Source organism: Perissodus microlepis, chromosome 16, assembly GCF_051167445.1.
Source record: "Perissodus microlepis isolate ML-2025 ecotype Zambia chromosome 16, ASM5116744v1, whole genome shotgun sequence".
Lineage (NCBI taxonomy): Eukaryota > Metazoa > Chordata > Actinopteri > Cichliformes > Cichlidae > Perissodus > Perissodus microlepis.
Genome location: NC_140476.1, coordinates 31,003,890 through 31,024,810, shown reverse-complemented (window position 1 = coordinate 31,024,810; position 20,921 = coordinate 31,003,890). Strand labels below are relative to the sequence as shown.

The 20,921-nt window shown below is 40.2% G+C and overlaps 2 protein-coding genes across 2 annotated transcripts in view; one reads left to right on the top strand and one right to left on the bottom strand.

Annotated features, from left to right (window-relative positions):
* Nucleotides 1–75: 75 nt before the first annotated feature.
* On the bottom strand, nt 76–6,498 carry cnga4 (cyclic nucleotide gated channel subunit alpha 4). Its single transcript, XM_084954853.1, has 7 exons — nt 5,459–6,498; nt 4,992–5,093; nt 4,781–4,887; nt 3,926–4,509; nt 3,566–3,811; nt 3,167–3,332; nt 76–1,228 (listed from the first exon to the last, which is right to left on the bottom strand). The coding sequence occupies exons 1-7, from the start codon at nt 5,608–5,610 to the stop codon at nt 405–407; spliced, it is 2,181 nt and encodes a 726-aa protein (XP_084810979.1). The 5' UTR covers nt 5,611–6,498; the 3' UTR covers nt 76–404.
* Nucleotides 6,499–6,703: 205 nt separating this feature from the next.
* The window catches only part of fhip1b (FHF complex subunit HOOK interacting protein 1B), a 28,530-nt gene continuing 14,312 nt past the window's right edge, over nt 6,704–20,921 (top strand). Inside the window, exons 1-3 of the mRNA XM_084954851.1 lie at nt 6,704–6,819; nt 17,686–18,156; nt 20,112–20,516. Of these exons, the coding sequence (XP_084810977.1) occupies nt 18,028–18,156; nt 20,112–20,516 (534 nt within the window). The 5' untranslated portion in view covers nt 6,704–6,819; nt 17,686–18,027. The remainder of the gene's footprint in view (nt 6,820–17,685; nt 18,157–20,111; nt 20,517–20,921) is intronic.

The window sequence follows — 20,921 nt, the reverse complement described above, 5'->3', positions numbered from 1 at the left end:
ATTAAAGGGATGCAAGAAGACGTCTGTAATTGCTGGTTAAATGTTTTATTTAAAATATTGGAATCTGCTGCCAGTAACCAATACATATTAAAAGAATCAAAGTGAACACACCTTTTACAACATGTCATGTATATTGCAAATTAATGAATTAAAAAGAAACAAACAAAGAAACCAAACTAATGAGACTATTTTATTGAAAACTGTATAAATATACTAAAGGGAGAGGGGAGGGGTTAATACATTGATTTTCTTGACGATGACTTAGAAGGGAGGAATGCAATGCTGCCATCTAGGGGAACAAATATCCACTGCAGCGTTTCCTGATAATTTATGCTTTTAAAAAATATTTGTTAGTATAAAAAAAAGTCAAACGCATATGGGAAAAACACAGTTCACATTTCTTTTCATTTTTTCTTAGTTTTTCGTTCATTTCTTCTACCTTTCAGCTTTCTTTCCCTTATCCTTTTCCTCCTTTTCCCTTCCTCAGATTCTCTCTTTCCACTTTTCGCTTCTTTCCCATTTTCAGGTTCAATCTCAGCTCCATCTCCTTTCCCAGGTCTGTCATCTCCTTGGATCTTCTCTCCATCATCTTCACTTTCATCTCCTTGATTATCTGAGTTTTTTGGCCTACATTTATCTCCCTCTACCACCCTTTCAGCATCTTCCTTTGTACTTTTAGTGCTCTCACCATCTCCCTCTTTGGTGACATCATTACTATCATCTCCATGTCCCTGTTTTTCCCCCTTCATATATGAGCCTTTTTCTTCCTCCTCCTCCTCTCCCTCTGCCTCCTCTCGCTCCCATTCAGCCTCCCTACCCACACCTTGCCCTCTTCCCGATGTCCTGTCTGTCTCTCCATCATCTTCTGGCAGCTGAGTCTCCAATTCTGAAACTTCCAGCTCCAGCTGCGCCACCCTGGCCTGCATTTTGTGGTTGCTCGATTCCAATTCCATCATTAGTCGAGCTAATTTAGTTTGCAGAACCTCCAAGTTGCTCTCTAGTCTTTTTATCTTGGTTTCCACTTTCTCTCCCTCCCCTTCCTCTTTCTCCCCACTCTCCTCCAACATGCCCATTTTAGTGAGGATCTGTCGGCCTTTCTCCATCAGGTGACGTTTGGCTGCAGGGAACTCCGATAATACATCTGTCAGGTCTTCTTTGGACAAACTGAAGAGATCAGAGTACCCATTGCTTCGGATGTTGGCAGTCCTGCGGTTGCCTGACTTGTTACCTATAATAAAAGAGAATAGTATTTCTGTAAAAACCTGACAAACCTAAAAATTTTAAGGATGTTACCAACATTTGTTGGTTTATTCAAGACTTTTAAAACCAGCCAATCATTCTTGTTTTGGTCTTAGGAAATAAAGTTAATTGAATAAACACTATACACTATATACACTATATTGCAATCCATGCAAATCATTGAATTCAGATGTATAATATCAAACACCTAGGCATGCAGAATGCTTCTACAAACATTTGTGAAAGAATTTGTTGCTCTCAGCAGCTCAGTGAATTCCAGCATGGGCCCGTGATAGGATACCACCGGTGCAACAAGTCCAGTTGTGAAATTTCCTCAATGCAATGTAGATGTAGATGCAATGTGGAATGGGATTCTATGGCCGAGCTGCTGCATCCAAACCATACATCACCAAGCACAGTATAAAGTCTTGGATGCAGTGGTGTAAAACATGAACCACTAGATCCTAGAGCAGTGAAGATGTGTTCTATAAAGTGGCGTATTATGCTTTTCCATCTGTTTTCGGGAATGTTGCCAGGGGAACAGTACTTGTCTGAGTGCACTGTTCCAAGTGTAAAGTTTAGTGGAGTGGGGATTGTGGTGTTGAGTTGTTTTTCAGGAGTTGGACTCAGCCCCTTAGCTCGCGTGAAAGAAACTCTTAATGCTTCAGCATACAAAAAATATTTTGCAAGAATTTCATGCTCCCAACTCTGTGGGAATATTTTGGGGATGGGTCCTTCCTGTTCATACGTGACTGGACACCAGCCCTCAAAGCAAATTCCAATTGATTGCAGTTAAAAAACAGCCACCTGATATACAGGTGGTTGTTTTTTAACAGCCATCAGTGTGTAGTAGTATATCAAGGAAACAAATAAAGAAAAATAGTAAAAGAAAGTGGTAATAATCATCCAAGTCCATAATATTTTGAATGTGAAAAAAAGAAAAATCCAACTGACAGCTTCAACTAAACCAATCATAGAGTAGGAATTATAGAGGCTCCCAAAAATATCTTTGCACTTACCAAAAAAGTTTCAACTGTAAATAAAAAAACAGAATATAATAATTTGTAAATCTTATAAACCAATATTCTATTAACAATAGCATTTCAAAATAATGTTGGCATAAAATTGTGGACCCTTTGAAAATCTTATCATCTATATCTGGTCTCCTCAGTTCCTAGATGTTTATAGACTGTTGTTAACAGAAGAGGGATGTTACAGAGTGTCAAACACGGCCCTGTCCCAACTTTATAGATGTATTGCTGCTATCACATTCAAAATGAGCTAAAGTCTTTCTTAAAATGTTGCATTTTCTCAGGTTAAACAGGATACATTCTCTATATTCTATTCAATATGCAATATGGGGTTGTGAGATTTACATTAAATTTTACACCATGTCCCAACTTTTTTGGAGCTGTGGTTGTATGTATGTTATGGTGTTGTGGACATTTCTAGAGATTTTTTGCAAATTTGTAAAAACTGTAATTCAGCACAACCACTTGAAATTAAACTTGTTTGCTTTCTTCATACACCAACATTCCCGATTCCAATTATACACTTTTAGATGCCTTCAGAAGCAATTTTCTTTCATCTGAGTCATCTTCTTGTGAAAACTCTGAACAGAATTATAGGTTCCACCTTGAATTTCAGCTGTACTACACTTAAAAAACTCTTAGTATAATTGGTATTTTAGTCGTAATTCTTCACTTTAAATGTGCAGAAATCACGTTCCCTCCTTTTATAGAGAATACTTGTCTATTTCAAGCATCTCTAATAGTCTGAAAGAATACTTTTACCATTGTTGAGACTAAGTCTCGGTTTTATTTTTTAGACAACTGAAGAAAAAGAGCTGGCCTGCTTCTTGTCCGTGTGTCTCTTCACCAGCGCAACAAATTCACTTGTAAGAGCATGCCCAAATCACTTAACATACCTTTGATGTTAAGGATACTAATTTCCCCAAAGAAATTCCCATCACTCAGCACAGCAAATTCTGTAACCCCATCATCTGCCACAACTGCCAATTTTCCTTCTTTGATGATGTACATTTCATGGCCCACATCTCCTTTCCTGCAGACGTACTCTCCTGGACTGAACACCTACAAGATGAAAAGATAAAGAGCAGGTGAGACTTCATCAGCCTCAAAGGATTGTTTTATTCCAACAGCACTGTCAAGGTAAACCAACAACAGTGTTAAATTCGGATCTGCAAGATAACAATAAGCTACTGAACCACATTCCACAGAGAGCAGGTGCCATTCAGTTTAGTTGTGTGTTCTATAAACAAATTAGTGACTATAAGTTACAAACACAGCTTTGCCAGCTTTCTGACCTGGGGTGTTAGTTTGAGAACCAGCTCCTCCAGCAGACTTCTGTCGCAGTTCTGGAAGATGGTGACTTTGGAGAGTGTGCGAAGATGAACGCTGACCGCGATCTCTGTCCTCATATGCAGAGGCAGCTGCTGCAGGATTTCATTTTCTCGCATGATCTTCTTGTTGATATAAAGATGCTGGTACCAGTTGTTGATACGCTCTCGAAGCTCCTTGCTAATGTGATGACTACGCAGGTATGCCTTTACCTGAAAGAAGGAAAGAAAAACTTGATTTTCTATAAATGTTAGCTAAAGAAAGCTATCACACAATCTTCATTATTAAAATTCTTTTCAATAAGCTTGGCTCTTCCATCAGCTTACCAGCTCATGGTTAGGGAAGAAGACATTATCGCGATCTCTTAGGCTTGTGATAACATTGCCGACATTGCCAACAATTGACGCAAACACCAACACAGCAATGAGCAAGTCTGCGATCATAAACAAGAACTCCTCTTCCCTTTCTGGCTGGGGGATGTCTCCCACTGTGGTTAAAATCTGTGCGGAAAACCAGAAGCAGTAAAAGTACTGACGTCGCATGGAGCCAAACTCTGTGTCGGTGATATTAGGGTAAACCCAAGGATCACTTCCAAAGCCGAGGCTGCTGGACAGCGCAAAGTACAGACAGGTATTCCAGTGGATAAGCACAAAGATGTAGATCATGAGCTTGGCAATGCGGAAGGTGTTGGGGTAGGAGGTTCTTGTCTCCATGCGGTCCAAGGCCTCGTTGAGTCGTGGGATACGCAAAAGGCGGTTGATTCTGACCAGAGGAGTTTGGATGCCGAATGCAAAATACAGGAAGTCGAAAGGAAGAATGGAAGCCAGGTCCCAGAGGAAATGTTTAGAGTTCAGGTAGCGCTTCCTCAACTGAATCAGGTCTTTGACCAGGATGCCCTGATCCAAGTAACCTGAAGAGGCAAAAACAGTGTTTAATGAAGCCCAGAATACTCATCATACAGTGATATAATTTATCAATACACAGCTTGGCTCTAACTGTTAGAAAGCATCCAAATGACTTTTCCTCATTATAGCTATAGCCATAGCTACAGCTGCCACATGAATAGAAAGCAGCTAGGGAAAAAAGACTGTCATACTTATTATGATAAAGGGTTATGTAAAACTTGCATGTGACAAAAGTAAGTTGGAATTTGAACTCCCACTGTAAACCAACAGAATTACCAGTGTGAAGAGTGATGATCATATCAATCATATACATGAGGTCTGACACATAGTCCAGAGTAAGCCACACAGGGAGGTAGCTCAGTGCTATCATAGTGAAACAAGTCCTGAAAAACACAAGCATTGCTTCAGAAAATGTCCTATCATGCACTGTTGTTATATGCTTAGGAATGATTACCATTTGCAAACATACCACACTGCACTACTTTACCTCAAAATGATGATTACCCAGTTGTAAACGATGGGTAGTGTCATGACCTGAATCCAGACATAATAAAACTGCTCAGCTGGATCAACAATGAACTCGTTCCAGCTGAGAAATGTTGAAGAAGTCAAAGAAGAGAAGAACAGAGTCACATAAATATTATGATTCGAGACTTGTCATAGTCATATTATTAACCAAAGCATTGCTTGTGACAGGAAAATGTATTAGGATTTTTCACTGTGAAATATTTGCCAAAACAGGAGCCCAAACAAAACGATGAAAGTCATGAATGATATTATATCTGATCTAATTTGTGTTAATTATCTCAAACAGGTCAAATGTTTTAAATCTTAATAATTCGAAACATGTTGTCATTCTACAAGCTGCCTAATTGAATAACAGCCTTGTTGTTGTTGTATCACAGCTGCACTTTTCTTTTTCCAAAAAGATTCAGCTTAATCAATAATACTTACTTAAATTTCAAAATTATGTCCAGGAAAGTGTTATGTTTTCCCTTATCCTTGACACCATCTTGTCCTTCCCCACTGGCTTTCTGCCCCTGTTGCCGCCTAAACAGCCTCTGCCATCGGTTCCCTCTGATACTAACATCACCTGTTATATCCATTTTCCAAACATCGGCCTTAAATGAACGTATTTTTTAGGCAAGTACTGCTCATGATGAAGAGGAACACACAGGCACCACTGTAGAGTCCACCTAACAACAACCCAGGTCTACCTGATCACTGCCTGGTGATGCTGGTCTCTATGAAGGGAAACCATAACAGATGTCATGTGTCTTCTGGGAATTCTTAACTCTCTCGGAAAACCAGAGCAGGCTATCTCTTTAAAATTCAGACACAGCAAACACTGACAAGATCATAGAGCCCAAACTACAGAGAGGATGTCACTGTCTGTCTATAAATGAATAGGGTATGGATTTTTTTTTAATATACCTTAAATTTGACTTGATTATTGAGATTGTTTCATTTTTGGCATCTTCTTGTAATATTGTAAAGTCTTTAGCCTACAATATAATTGGTGTGAAATTAATTTTGAAATACTCAACTTAAAATGTTGACATAATAATACAAAATTAACACTTATAAATGGCTTTTCTTTTTCCCCAGTGGTAAAAACTTCCATACATTTCTGGATTTGCTATGTGGATTTCCTTTGCATGTTTCCATGTTTAAGCTGCGCTGTTTTATTTGACTGCTGCGGGTCTTTACGTTTAGATAAGCTCTCCTTATTTGCCTGTGCTTAGTTTATTTGCATGGCTTTTCTGAAGGTGCAGTAACTGGAGCTTTCAGGTCCACTGATAAAAACAGTTATCCGACTAAGAGGTGAGGACTGCAAACTAACTCCAAAGTCAAACATGGTGCCAAGCAATTTTTCACAAGTTTCAGCTTTGTGCATTGTGTTTAGCACGCAGTGTATATAATCTGGGCACTTTAAAGCCCTCATACAGCTGTGCGAGGCAGCGTCGCTGTGAGTCAGAGAAGACGTGTGGGCGGAGTTAAAGTAAGATGGCTGCGGGAAAGCGAAGAGTGTTTGAGAAACCATCAAATGGGATGTTTATCTGTTGCTAACAGGATGCACAGCAGCCTCAGTGAAGGAGTGGTTGGTTTCTTAGCGTCCCTGACTCACTGTGGTCTGTCTTGCCGGTTGTCTTTTGGTCGCCTCCTATCTTGAAATCGCTTACTGCTCTGACATTGTGGAATTCATCAGCAGCTAGTCGCTAGCAGCATACCAGCGCTAACTTACTAGCAACCAGCTAGCAGGTAGCTGCCCAAGGAAAACACCACCTCGCAACAACTGTTGAGACTCACACAAGGTAGGCAGATTCTCGATGACCTCATAGTGAAGTTCAACAGCACGACAACTAGATAAATTAACTATATGCGTTGCTGGCATTTCTAAGGTAGCTGATTATATTTGCAGTGTCAATTAGCTTGGTCCTCCGTCTTGCATTTGAAATACATTGTTGTTTTCTGTCGAACCACAGCGTAAGGAGCCTCGCTTGGCTGAAGTGAGATGTAGTGCAGAAAAGCTCAAGTGCTGCTAAGTCATGACAAACCAACCGGTTTAGGGGAAAGGGCATAGTATTTGGTGTGTGCACTGTATGTGCTCTAGCAGTCTGTCAGATTGAACGGGACACATGACCCCCAAATACTGCAGTGATTGATGATTTATGTTGTGATCTTACCTGTGAACTTTGAATTAGATCTGTGGACTGTGTTGGACTTTGGAATTATAACTACACAACTCTAATAATCTGTCACTTCTGTGCCCAGAATAACTAGTAGATCACCGATCTCGAATAAGACACATATATGCATATCACATCAACAGATTAAATCATGGTTGAATAGAAAAGCCTTGTTCATTAATCGCTTAAATGTGTATGTTTGAGAACGTACACTCTTGCTTATCTTTATTCACTGGGTTTAGATAATAATTTCACCATCTTAACAGAAAGTTAACGTGTAACTATTTTCAGACACATCTTTCAGCCTTCCAAGAGTAAGAATAAAATTGCGGTTTTCAGATAAAGAGAAGAGCATCTGTAACGACTTCAGTTTTTAGCATTTTGGGTCATTTTCAAGCAAAATGTACCAGATTCTGCTGGATTCAGCTTCCCAGATGTGAACATTTACTGGTACTATAGCTTCAGTGTTGGATGATTATTTAAATTTGATCTAGAGAGGAGTCAATATAAGTGTGCCACATTGGGGCAGGAAATATGTGATTAACAAAACAGATGAATCGGTATTAGAAAATAAGCATACGTTCCTCCAGGTGTCTTATTAGTTCACGTCTGCACTGTTAGAATAGCTTTGGATTATGCAAAGGAAAATCACATTCATATATTATTTTCTTATACAGAAAAAATGATGGTGGTTGCAGACTGAAAGTATTCTTTTGTTTCTACAGCCTGATTCATGTATTGATTTAATAATATTTGCCTGTCACAGTTAAAGATATAGGATATATGTTTTTCTGATATGCATTGATGCTTTTTGCAGAAAAAGCAGTAGGCAGTGGCAGAGGCACGAGTGTGCATCATAGCTGAGCCGCTGATGAGGAAGAGTCAAGCAGTGGTTTAATTGTAAGCTGTTAACTAGTTAGTACACTGCAGGGAAAGTTGATAAACAATGACTAATCATTTTCTTTTTTGTTCAATAAAACCCTGTTCCAGCTGTCATGTCACTCAAGTTTATTACAACCTTATGCAAGTCGATCATCACAGCTACTACAACATAACCTCAGTGTTTGTTTTAAAGATTCAAGATGAGTGTTTCTGCCATTGCCACCTTGGTTGCAAAAAGACAAAAAACCCAAAAAACCCAGATGATGAGGAAAGGCTGGTCTGACTGTGAAATTGTGTGGCTAACAACTTGTCAGTCACAAGTCATTAGCTAGTGAGTGTGCAGTTTTGTGGCTTGGACAGGCCTCCATCTTTGAAATACGGTATGACCAAGACTTTATTTTACCCTAAATGTGTAACTGACCCCATAAACTCATCAGCAAAGTGTTTACAGAGGTTGAGACAGAAAGCCGTTTTCGTGTAGTCTTTTACGGGACTGGAAGTCTTTTTTTCAACCACAGCTATCGCCATCTGGTGGCCTTCAGATAGAATGCATTTTTAAGGCCTCCCATATTGGCTTAATTTTGGCTACATGGAAGCTACATCCATCTTTTATATTGTTTATGACTCTTTGACATCCTTCCTCTTCTTCTTCAACATGTAAGGATAGAGAAAAACACTTGTAGGTGTATGCCGCCTTTTTCAGTTCCAGATTAATTGCTGTCTTGGCACATACTCCACCTACAGAACCACTGGTACTTAAGCCAACAAAAAGCACTGTTGTGTTGCCGTTGACATCCTTAAGTCATCATGTCTTGTCTATGATTGCTCACTGCTTGTGTCACAGATGTTATCAGTAACTATCATCAGTCCTCGTGGATATGAGCGGACGTGGAGAATTTCTGGTTAAGGCAGGGGTGGCTCTAAGTTTTTCACATAAATACTTTTAGTTAGTATAAAATAGGTCTTGACCTTTAGACTTTGCATTATGAGACTGTAGCAGTCAAGACTGCTTTGGTGTTCTTCATGACTAAGCTTTGACAAATACTTCTCTTTATGAAGGCAGCCTCCCTCCAGTGGAATGTCTAGTTGAACTTTGAAACATTTTATGATTCAGTGTGACCTGAAATAAAACTAAAGCTGAATGGCCATATACTGTATTTTCTACTTCCTGCACATCGGGGTCAGAAAGTTTTGAAATGCTGGTGCACAGTAGCTGCATCAGCAGTTACCTTAAACTTCATTTAGGGTAAGATAATCATCTTATTTTTATCCTCATTATGAATTTATGCATTTGAAGCAGTTTTCAAGCAGTGTCATTAAGTTTGAATCAGATGTTAAGGAACAGTGAGTCATTAAAAGGTGTGGACTATAGTAACCCATCTTTTCCATTGTTCTTTGTGTGTAAATACTCTGTATCAGGGGAGCGAAGGAAAAAAAAGAGAAGCATTTGAGCCTTATTGATTTAAGGAAGTTGAGCATGACGTTGGTAGACCTCTTACTTGCGTGTGATCCAAGTCCAGTTCATGTGATGTTGGTCCACATCATGTGGCCACAATAACAAATGTTTGAAATCTACTTTAACATTTATATATCTCCGTTAAAGTGAACTTACTAACTTATCAAGCCTAAGGGATGTTATCCATAGGAAATACATACAATACTGTGCAAACGTCTTGAGCCAGGATTCATTTCTTTACATTTTGATTCCAAGGAGTCAGACTTTCTTAAGATCTTTTGAAGTTTTTTTTGGACTTTGGCTGCTTTTTCACCTTTTTTCAGTCCAGACCATTCAAGGATTAAACAAAGCACTTAACTCAAAGAATAAACTAGTGTTACACACCGAAAACAATTGGGGGGGGAATAAAATTGTGTCTTTAGTAGAGATGGACATGTCAAACCCTGCCATTAGTATCCCGGTGGCCCTTGGTATTATCAAAGATTTTGGGAGGGTGTCGGGCTATAAAATTAATTTAGACAAAAGTGTTCTTTTCCCCATTAATAAACAGGCGAGGAAACTTTCTTTCCGGGCCTATCCCTTTGCAATACATAAGGATAGATTCACATATTTAGGTGTTAATGCAACTAGTAAGTATAAAGATTTACTGGACTATAACTTTAAAGTTGCACTGGACAAAGCAAAATTAGATATGGAAAGGTGGGCATCGCTCCCCTTATCATTAGCAGGGAAGGTAAATTCTGTTAAAATGAATATAATGCCACGGCTCCTCTATTTATTTCAGACGATACCGATTTTCATTCCTAAATCATTTTTTAAGGAATTGAACAAATGTACGTCTGCCTTTATTTGGAAAAAAACAGTCCCCAGGATAAGAAGGGAGTTTCTTGAGAGACAGAAAGAAGAGGGAGGCCTGGCTCTGCCGAACTATATGTACTATTATTTTGCTGCTAATATACATAAGTTGTTATTTTGGGTCAAAGAGTTAGATGAGGATGAAACCCCAATATGGGTTCATATGGAAAGGTATGTCTCTAGCCCAGTGTCCCTGCGCTCCCTGGTCTGCGCTCCTCTACCCTTGAGCAAACATTTTTACACAAACAACCCGGTGGTATCTAATTCTTTGAAAATTTGGACTCAATTCAGATCACATTTTAAAAACAGAAACGCCCTCCTATCTGCTCCCATCTATGGAAATCACTTGTTTCCCCCAGCCCTCGGGGGAACAGCCTTTAGGGAATGGCATAGAGCTGGGGTGGAATGTGTCAAACATCTTTTTAAAAATGGTACTTTTATGTCTGCTGCTCAACTGGAAAAGGACTATGGAATCTCCTCCAAGACTAATTACTTTAGATATTTCCAGGTTCGGGACTTTGTGAAAAAGTCATTCAGCCCCTCCCTCGAGCTTCCACAAAGCGGATGGATAGACGAGCTGATGGACACAGATCCGACTGCTAAGGGGACAATCTCCACGCTATATGCAAATATTCAGAATGTGGCTTCCCCCTCCCTGGACAATGTAAGAAGGAAATGGGAGGAAGAATTGGGGCTGGACATTTCAGAGGTTGACTGGGGAGGGGCTGTAGATCTAGTACACTCTGCTTCTGTATGTGTAAGACACGGATTGATACAGTTCAAGGTGTTACACAGACTCCACTTGTCAAGGGAGAAACTGGCAAGAATGTACCAGGGGGCCGATCCGACCTGCCCCAGATGTAAACAGGTGCCAGCCAACTTATGCCACATGTTCTGGTCTTGTTCCAGGCTGAAAGACTTTTGGGCTAACATCTTTAGAACATTCTCATTCATTTATAATAAAGATATGGAACCAATGCCTCTGACAGCCATCTTTGGTGTGGCACCGAGGGAAACTCAACTAACAGCCTCTCAGAGGAAGGCAATAGCATTCACCTCATTGTTGGCTAGGAGATTGATTCTATTCAACTGGATAAAGGCAACACCGCCATCCCATAAACGCTGGGTGGAGGAGGTGATGGCACACCTCAAATTAGAACATCTCAGATTTACTATACAGGGCAACACCAAGAAATTCTTTAAGGTCTGGCAGCCTTTCATTTCCTATTTTGAAGATGAGTTTCCGTCTACTCCATAACTGGCAACTCCCCCCCCCCCCCCCCCTTTTTTTTTTTTTCTCTGTCTGGGTATAGTTTTTCTGTATGAATGATATGCTTTCTGAAAACTCAATAAAAACACTTTGATTATTTAGTAGAGATGGACAGATCCGATATTACGTATCGGTATCGGTCCGATACTGACTTAAATTACTGGATCGGATATCAGAGAGAAATAAAAAATGTAATCCGATCCGAAGTATCACACAATCACCTCACAAAACGCGCTACTTGGCGTAACCCAGCTCGGGGCATCGGAGCAGTATGTGTCACGTGATAGAGCGGCTGTTGTCTGCGAGACCTGTCGGCGGTCTGTTGGAGCATTTGGAGCCTCGCTTCATGCTTCCTTACCGCAGCATTTCATCTTGGCAAAAACTATCCCAGAGAAGTAAAGCAAGTGTGTAAGTTCATCCCTGAATGTTTGCATAGTATTTCCACGTTGAGCTTAACAACTGATATATTGAGCCACAGCTGGACTGGCCATCAGAGTTCCATATTGAGGTGAAAAGGAAGCGATTTGTCCCGTACTCCAGCTAGAATTAAAAAATAGACACAAAGCTGGAGTTATTCTGTCTTTGCTGCGCAGTTGCATCTACTTCTCTCATTCACTCCCCCTTCCTCTCCTGTTATTACTTCAAACATGAAACTGATCAATGATCAGCTGATCGGCTTTTCTGCCACAAGTCCCGTCTTTCTTGTTTGTTTATCGCCCACTTTGCGCTAGAAGGAGGAGACAGTGGATAAACAACAGCAGCACGTTTAAGCGTGATAAGCTGTTGTTAAAATTTATTTAATATTAATTTCTAGTATCAGCTGAGGTTTGCTGGAGCCACGGCTATAAAAGCTGCTGGTCATTATGTTGGTTTGGATATGTGGTGAGAGGGAAACATGAAGATGAAACCAGGAGATGTCCTTACTGAATCATCAGAGCTGAACAGGTGATGGAGAAACAGGTTTACCTTTTAGGTGACATGAATGAGTTGAAGTTATGAACTGTTTCTGAGAGACAAATAACCCCAGGATCCTTTTCTAAGTAGCTGACAGCTGGTAACTGTGCAGGGGCAGGTCTAGCAAAGTTTTGTCGGGGGCCAGGTTGGGCATTAACAGGGAAAGGGGGGCACAAAGAAATATTTTTCTTTGTTATGTCATTTAAAAACTTTGAATAAATAATTATCTGAATCTTACAACAAAAGTGGTCATCCAATTAAATGTATAGAAATCCATTATTGTATATAGTAACTAATAAGTCTAATATACACCCTAATAAGCTATAGTACTTTTTCCTTTGGGAAGGTACCATCTGTGCAGTCTGCAATTCTGTTGAAGAAAGATGTTGAATCTATTTAATTATTGTAGAATAATAATTGATTTCTGTGCATTTGTTTTACACTTGCATTAAATTAAAGTTGATTACATCGATTAAGGGCGATGACACCACGGTGATTGGCCTCATACCTCATAGCGGCTCAGCTATGAGGTATGTGGTTCCACCACAAGGGAACCACCCCCCCACCCTAATATTTTTGCTGGGAGTTGGCAACCCTATTAGTTAGGTTGCTTAATATTTCTACTAAGTACTCTTTAAAATACCAGAATAGGGAGGATGGAGTAGGTTTAAATTTATTAGACCGATCAGTGTTGCTGAACTATAAAATGTTTTGGGTGGAGTGTATTTTTTGCATACAGGTATAACAGAATAGCTTCGGTCGCTTGTTTTTTAAAACTTAAGTATGAACTTATACAAAATGCAGCAAGATATTTAAAAAAAACAAAACAAAAACGTTTTATTGATTACAAAATACGCTTTATCGGATTCATATCGGTATCGGCAGATATCCAAATTTCTGATATCGGAATCGGTATCGGACATTAAAAAGTGGTATCGTGCCATCTCTAGTCTTTAGGCACTTTATTACTAGCAGCTTGTCACATAAAAACATAACCATATCACTAAGGTATATCAATTACACAAGAACTGGACTGAAAACACATGGCAACAGATCTGATGGAGCGATGAATCCAAATTTGGAGGTTTTGGTCAAATTGTTGTTAGGGGTGCTCAATGTAGTCTCAATATTATATAACAATTTTTCAAGGAAATTTGCAACAGCGATATTTTTGCTCACATATATAATAAAAACAAAACAAAACCCAGAACATTTTTTAATGGTGATTGCAGTTGATAGTATGCTGACATTTGGGAGTCCTTATATTGATACTATCATAAGCATAAGTATTAGCATGAATCCGTAGTAATGGTCTACAGACATCTGTAAAACACTGTGGAGGCTCTGGCATGGTTTGGGACTGTGTGTGATTGGCAATGACTTGTTTTTCAGCATGACAGTGATCCCGAACACAATGCTAATGCAGTAAAAGCATACCTGGATAGAAAAACGCACAATGGAAAACTATCAGTCATGGACTGACCCCTCCAGAATCTACCTCAACATCTGTCAAGCAATGCGGGATCATCTTGACAGAGATCTAATTAAAAGGCACTCAAAGAAAAGCTTGAATGTACTTCTAGAAGCCTGGAAGACTATTGCTGAAGATAACTTGAAGAAATCATGCAAGAGTTGCCCAGGAGGGTTCAGGCTATGTTGACGAATAAAGGTTGTAATGCCAAACACTGTCTTTCAAGCTTCTTACAATTCTGTAAACTCTTTTTGCTTTATATACTGTATATCCATGTATGTTTAGATGTTTCAATAAATCATTTTCTAAGCAAAATGGAAAGAAATGAGGGGTGGGTCAAGTCATTTGCACAGCGCTGTATATGCAAGAGTCAATAGTGTTGATATTTACACTTTAAGTCTGAGAGCCAAAAGTTCTGCACTGTAGGTTTGCACAACAGTAAAAGAACAAACATCCCCCTCCCCCCTCCCTTCCAGCAGCAAAATCCATCATTAACCATCTGTTCAGTTATTTCTCACTAATCCTTACAATAACTCACTAAGTGCACTACTTCCTGGCAGATATTTTTGGAGCTATTAAATTCTGATGGCGCTGAAGGAAAATATCAAATATCCCACTTACTGGCGGAGTGCATTTTATACCATTCAACCTCTTGTTCTTAACCAGTTGAGGAAACCGAATACAGCACAACCTGATTACTTGCATGCACGTAAAAGCACAGAAAGGGTTTCTGTCTTGGATGACTTAAGACAGCAGAATGACATTTAGATTAAGGCTATTGATAAGGGATTTAACAAATTAAGCAGAATTGCTACCACAGAGAAAAGAAAATGGCGTGACGAATCATGCTTCTCCATCTGGCAGTCTAGTGGATGAGTGAATTTGGTGGTTGCCAGGAAAACGGTACCGTATTTTTCAGACCATAAGGTGCACCACATTATAAGGAGGCACCATCGATGAACGGGTCGCTTTTCATACATAAGGCGCACCGGATTATAAGGTGCATTAAGCGAAACAAAACAGTCAGATAAGTCAAACTTTACTCAACTCATTCGTCTTCCTTCCTCCACTTCCGTACTATTGATTCATTAGTGTTGAATTCTCTTGCAGCTGCTCTATTCCCATGTTGTTGCAGTATATGAATGACTAACCTCGTATTGTGAATTATCTCAGTTGTTCTCCTGACTGAGGTTTGGTCCGTTTACAGCATCCTGTCATGCGATTGCATTTGTCCCTAACCATCAGAAACCCTCACGTTAACTTTTATCGAGTGGAAAAAAAGTTGGCGTTCATCCTCCAGCTTCACTGTGCTAATGTTATGCTAACATAGCTGTGTCGCTAGCGATCACATAACACATCATTATATACCAGCTAGCCCAACTTCAGTAGCTCTACAAAAGTCAGTGCTGTTTAGTTTCCTGTCTTCATTTATGTTGGAAGTGATAGCAGAGCTGTACATTTTCATTTTTTCAGAAATCTCTCAGTCAGAACATGCTATATCATGCTTAGGTGGAAACTAGCGAGCTAACTTCCTGCTAACTTCTAACTCCATTAAATTTAATAAATTCTGTTTTCATGGATGCCTGGATGTTAAACTTAATGTGAGCACATAAAATCGGTTCAAGGCTAGTAAGCACAACCAGAATTAATACATAAGGCGCACTGTGGGTTAAGTGCGCCTTATAGCCCAAAAAATACGGTACTTGTCTGACTGCATTGTGTTAAATGTATAGTTTGGCAGATGGGGGCATTATGGCGTGGGGATGTTTTTCACCCCCTTTACTTCCAGTAAAAGGAACTCTTGATGTTTTGCATACCAAGACATTTTGGACAATTTCATGCTCCCAACTTTGGAACATTTGGGGATGGGTCCTTCCTGTTCCTACATGACTGCATCGCAGTACACAAAGCAAGGTCGATAAAGAATTGAGTGGTGTGGAAGAACTTGACTGATCTGCGCAAAAACCTGAACTCAACCCAAAAGAACACCTTTGGGATGAATTAGAGCAGAGACTGTGAGCCAGGCCCTATTGTCCAACATCAGTGTCTGACCTCACAACTTTTATTCTGGAAGAACGGTTAAATAAGCACACTGTAGCATATGTATGGCAGACCCGACCACATATTCGCATTTTTCAGCGGACTTTATTACAGTTGTCGTTTTCATACTCGCTTCTAATAGAGACGCTGGCTTCTGGTAAAAACGAGGCGGGTCCAGACCACATGCTGAGCAGCTCTCTCCCTGGCGCCAACCTCCGGCTCTGGGTGAGCACGCTGTCTCCCGCATGCTGTCCACGGCTCAGGCCGAGAAGATGCATGAGCAGGTGGTGTAAGTGGAGGTTGCTCATCCGCCCTCCTCTGTGGAACAGGAACAGGTGCAGGCGCTCCCACCCAAGAAGTGGGTACGGGTGCAGAGGTAGGCACGAACTCGGACACCATTTGGGTCAGCACCTCCCCTGGCTGGCCCAGTCGCGGTTCCACCATGCCCCAATCCTGGGTTTTGGCACCACTGTAACATATCAACAGCTTCAACAAGAGTTGAAGCTGTCATAGCTATAAATGGTGGGCAGATGACATATTAACACCTGTTGATTAAGAATGGGTTTTCACTCAAGTTCATATGGGTGTGAAGACAGATGACAAAATACTTTTGGGAATATAGTATATGTATATAATCGCATTAGATGTTCTTGAGTGCAGTGTTCAGCCAGTGATATAAATACTGACGACAAATGGACACAGCAGCTACTGATACTGCACAGTCCTTTCATAACATGGACATTTTTTAAAGCATTTTGATGTAATAGAAAATGAAGGAAAGCAAAAACATTTCTTTTCCCTTCCTTCATGAGCTCAGTCCATGCAGGTGTTATGAGGATTAGACTTGTGATAAAACATCAACGTTTCCAGTATGATACTGCAGAAATGGTGTGTAGTTAAAACTTGTTTTCTGAAACTGTTAATTCATTTACCGTGGCTCTTTCTACTTTTCTTTTCTTCCATTGCGATAATTTTCTAAACTTATCCACAAAATGTTACACGCTTCACATGCAACAGCTTGGCACCAACCATGAGCTACTCACCTGTTCAACCTCAGTGTAACTGGGCAAAATCATTAATGACATTTCAGATAATTGCTGTGCTTTTATTTATTCTTATTTAAGAGTAATATGTGTGGTCTGAACACTCAATGACATCGTGGCTGATATGATCCCTTTGAAAGGTGATTTGTAGTTTTTGCCATATGCATAATGTCGTTTATAAATCTGTATTTTATCAACAATGTCCACCTGAAGTCATTCCTCTGAATGTATATTAGCTTTCTTGAAAGATCTGTGGGGTCCTGGGGTAGCTTACTGCCATGGACCCTGCCTCCCGAGCCACAGCGAGTGAGGCATAGAATCTTGTATCCATGTTGCCTTACATACATACTTCCCACTCTAATCTAGTGGTTATTCTGTCATGTTTCAAGTCCACATTAAGAGAAATGCAATGAGATCTTTTAGTAATAGCAAGTTTGTGAATTAAGCTGTTATTATTCCAGGTTTATATGATGTTAATGTTGTTTTGTTTTTGGGTTTGTTTGTTTTTTTGTTCACACAGAGAGACTGCCAGTCCTGACCGGCTATGGAGTGGTGTTGGCTTCAGACTGGATGACAGGGTCTACGAGGAGGACAGGGTCACAAAGTTTCTGTAGCAGCAGCAGCAGGCTTTTCCTAGATGTACACTGAGCGGGATTGACAGCCTGCACAGCCGACCTCTTTCTCCTCTTCTCTGTTGTGATACACTTTCCCTTCCCTTTCTGCCCTTCTTTTTGCACTTCTCTTTTCCTCTCTCCCACTTCTTGTTTTCCTTTTGTTTTCCCATATAATTTCCTTTGCCTTCTGTTAGACTCAACGTCTTTGAGTTTTAGTGACCTTTGGTCTGCTTTAAGCTGGTTTCACCATGAGCTGGCTGAGCAGGTTAAACCCACGGGCTTCTGGGAGTCGGTCGAGCCGGAGTGCCGCCCCTTCCAGCCCCTGCACTGCAGACCCAGAGACCTGTCTCATGGTGTTTGAAAACCACTGGAGACAGGTGAGCTTAAGACACACACACACAGTTTTTTTTCTGTTTCTTTTCTTTCCAAAGCTCTTGTTTCTTGTCTTTCCTTTATACTGGTATGTTTTTACCCCTCCCTAAAAGCTTGGACCCATCTCTTGATCAACAATCCATCTTAAAAAAGTAAAAGGCACATGTAACCCATGAGGACCTGCATTGCAGGTCCCCAAATGACCCTGGGGCTGTTTTTGCCCGTCTGCCTCTGGAGAGATACCAAAGTGGAGGCAATGCACCAGTTGCTCTTGCAAGATGGGCTTTGCAGTCAAAAATACCTCTGCTTAACGCTTTACCAGATGACCCTGTGTTACTCACCAAATTGTGTTTATTATCAATTGTATTTAAATTCCAAATAAATATAATTTAAAAGGACATTTTTTAAGTTAGTTAATAACCATGTTAAGTAATTGAGACGAAACTATATTGGGGATTGAGATGATGATTTTTGCCATATTTGAGCAGCCTTACTTAGTGCAGCTGTGTGTGCTCGTCACAGGAGATGGTGTGATCGACTTTTTGTGGCTTCAAAATAATAAATAATAAAAATTGCTCGATGTTTCTGCCCTGCCCACAGTGGTCTATATTGGTACTGATTTTTTTTTTAAATTAAAAATGTTCTTGATGTTACAGCATCAATGTTTGAACCAACACATAAAAGTAAATTTTGCACAAAGATTGTCCCATTTTCACAATTTGAGGCAAATTATTTTTCCTACCCAGAGTGAAAACTCAAGAAAAGCTGAACTCAAAATTAAACAATAATTTTGTCAGTCACAAAACAGAATCAAAGTTAAAAACTGCTTTTTTAAATTTTCTTCAGCGCCTAAGTAACGTTCTCTCTCTCACAGGTGAGTTAATTATAATAAATCCAATTTATTGTGATAGTTCAAATTTTCTACTTTTAATCTTTTTTCTTTTTGGTGTGATTTGAAGGCTTTGTCTTTGTTCTAGTGAATGATTATGTCTTCACACAATGTGTGAAAGTTCACACCTTCACTATGTCAGTGTCAGTGAGAGAAGTAAACTAGCTGGCTGATGTCCAGTTACCTACTGAACGTTTATAGGTTACAGAGGTCTGTCACTGCCTGACGGTTGAAACTATTTTCTGTTTTTCCCAGGGATTGCAGGGCGTGTGCACTTTGCAAACCCACTCCTTCTTTGGCGAGACTTACTAAAGCTATATACAGGTCCGATCCTGTCAGTGAGTTTTTCTTTGAAAGGATCGGTTGTCATAATGGAGAAATGCATTTATAATCCACTGTAGAAGAAGCAGACACCAGCCATAAGTGGATATGTTGCAAATGCATTGCAACAGAGCCACAGAAGTGCACCTAAATGGAGTTCGTGACTTGTTATCCAGTATCTAACATGCAGCTCTTATCTGTTCAACATGGGCCCAGATCTGCAAATTCATTCTTGCTGTAGTCATGCTGACAAATTAAACTTCTGCTTATCATTTTGCTCTCACACACTTTTGACCACATATTCTCACCGTAAAGCGCTATACAAATACAGGCCGTTTTATATCTTACAAAATAATTGAGTTGTGGTGCACTGTTGTATTTTAACCTGTTTTTAGTATTATCTGCCTGTATGCCTCTTTGTCAGTAATAGCCATGGCTGGAGATATTAAGTTTAAGGGTTGCCTGTCTGTTTGTGCTAATGGACTCGATATCTTGGGAGAGCCTTAAGGGAATTTCTTCCTCTTGAACTAAAGGATGAACCAGTTACATTGAAGCAGAATTGCATGACTTGAGGAAACATTGTAATGTGGAATAACATTCAGTTCTATGTATTGTGTTACATAAACAAATACCCACACGTGCCATTACAGTTCTAGTGTTTGTCCTGGTCCGTTAGCATGGACCTCAAACACTTCATCACTTAAGCCCACTGGATAAAGCAACAACACACTCCTTACTTCCTTTTCTCAGATATCTTGGGTGTTGGAGCAGCATGAGACTTCATCCTCCAGCGATGACCTTACGGCAGTGAGAAACAACACCGACCAGATGTTATGTTTGTTAGCAGAGGAGCGTCCTGCTGAGAGCTCAGAGAGTGGCACCAGCGTGCCACCTATGGGGCCCATACTGGAGCTTGTGGTCACAGAGAATATCCTGGAGAGGCTTGTTCAGTGGCACCTTCGCCGTGGCTTGGACCCAGACAGCCAGGGTGCACTGCTCAAACTGTTTGAGATGCTTATCGGTCAGTCCCAGCAGCCCCTGCTCCAGCACACAGCCATTCTCCACCCCCTTCTTAGGCTCCTGGGAGCTTGTGCTGACCCAGAACTCGGCTGTCCTTCAGCTCTGGAGAACAGCCTGGTATTGTTGCTTAACCAGGTACATACAAACCTACAGTCTTTTCCAGTGTGTGTATGCAGTCACTATAAACAAAATATATTTCACAGATAGTAGACATCCCACAAATGACAAACAAGTTTTGTTTTATTTTTTTGTGTTAAAATTGAATGGATGTGAGATGACTGAGAATTGAAGGCTGGAAAAATTGGCTGTTGTATTAAAAACCTTAGCTGAGCTGTGGCTCTTCATGAAATCTGACAATTTGAATTATAGTAATTTTTCATTTGCTGTTGGCTTCCTGGAGGGGACTCAGTCAGCATCGTCTGTGACCTCTGCCTCTCCTCAGGTGTTGGCGACAGGCCTCAGCGCTCTTTATTCCTCTCTGCCGAGGAAGATAGAAGTTATAGTAATTTTTCATTTGCTGTTGCTTCTGCTGCATTTACT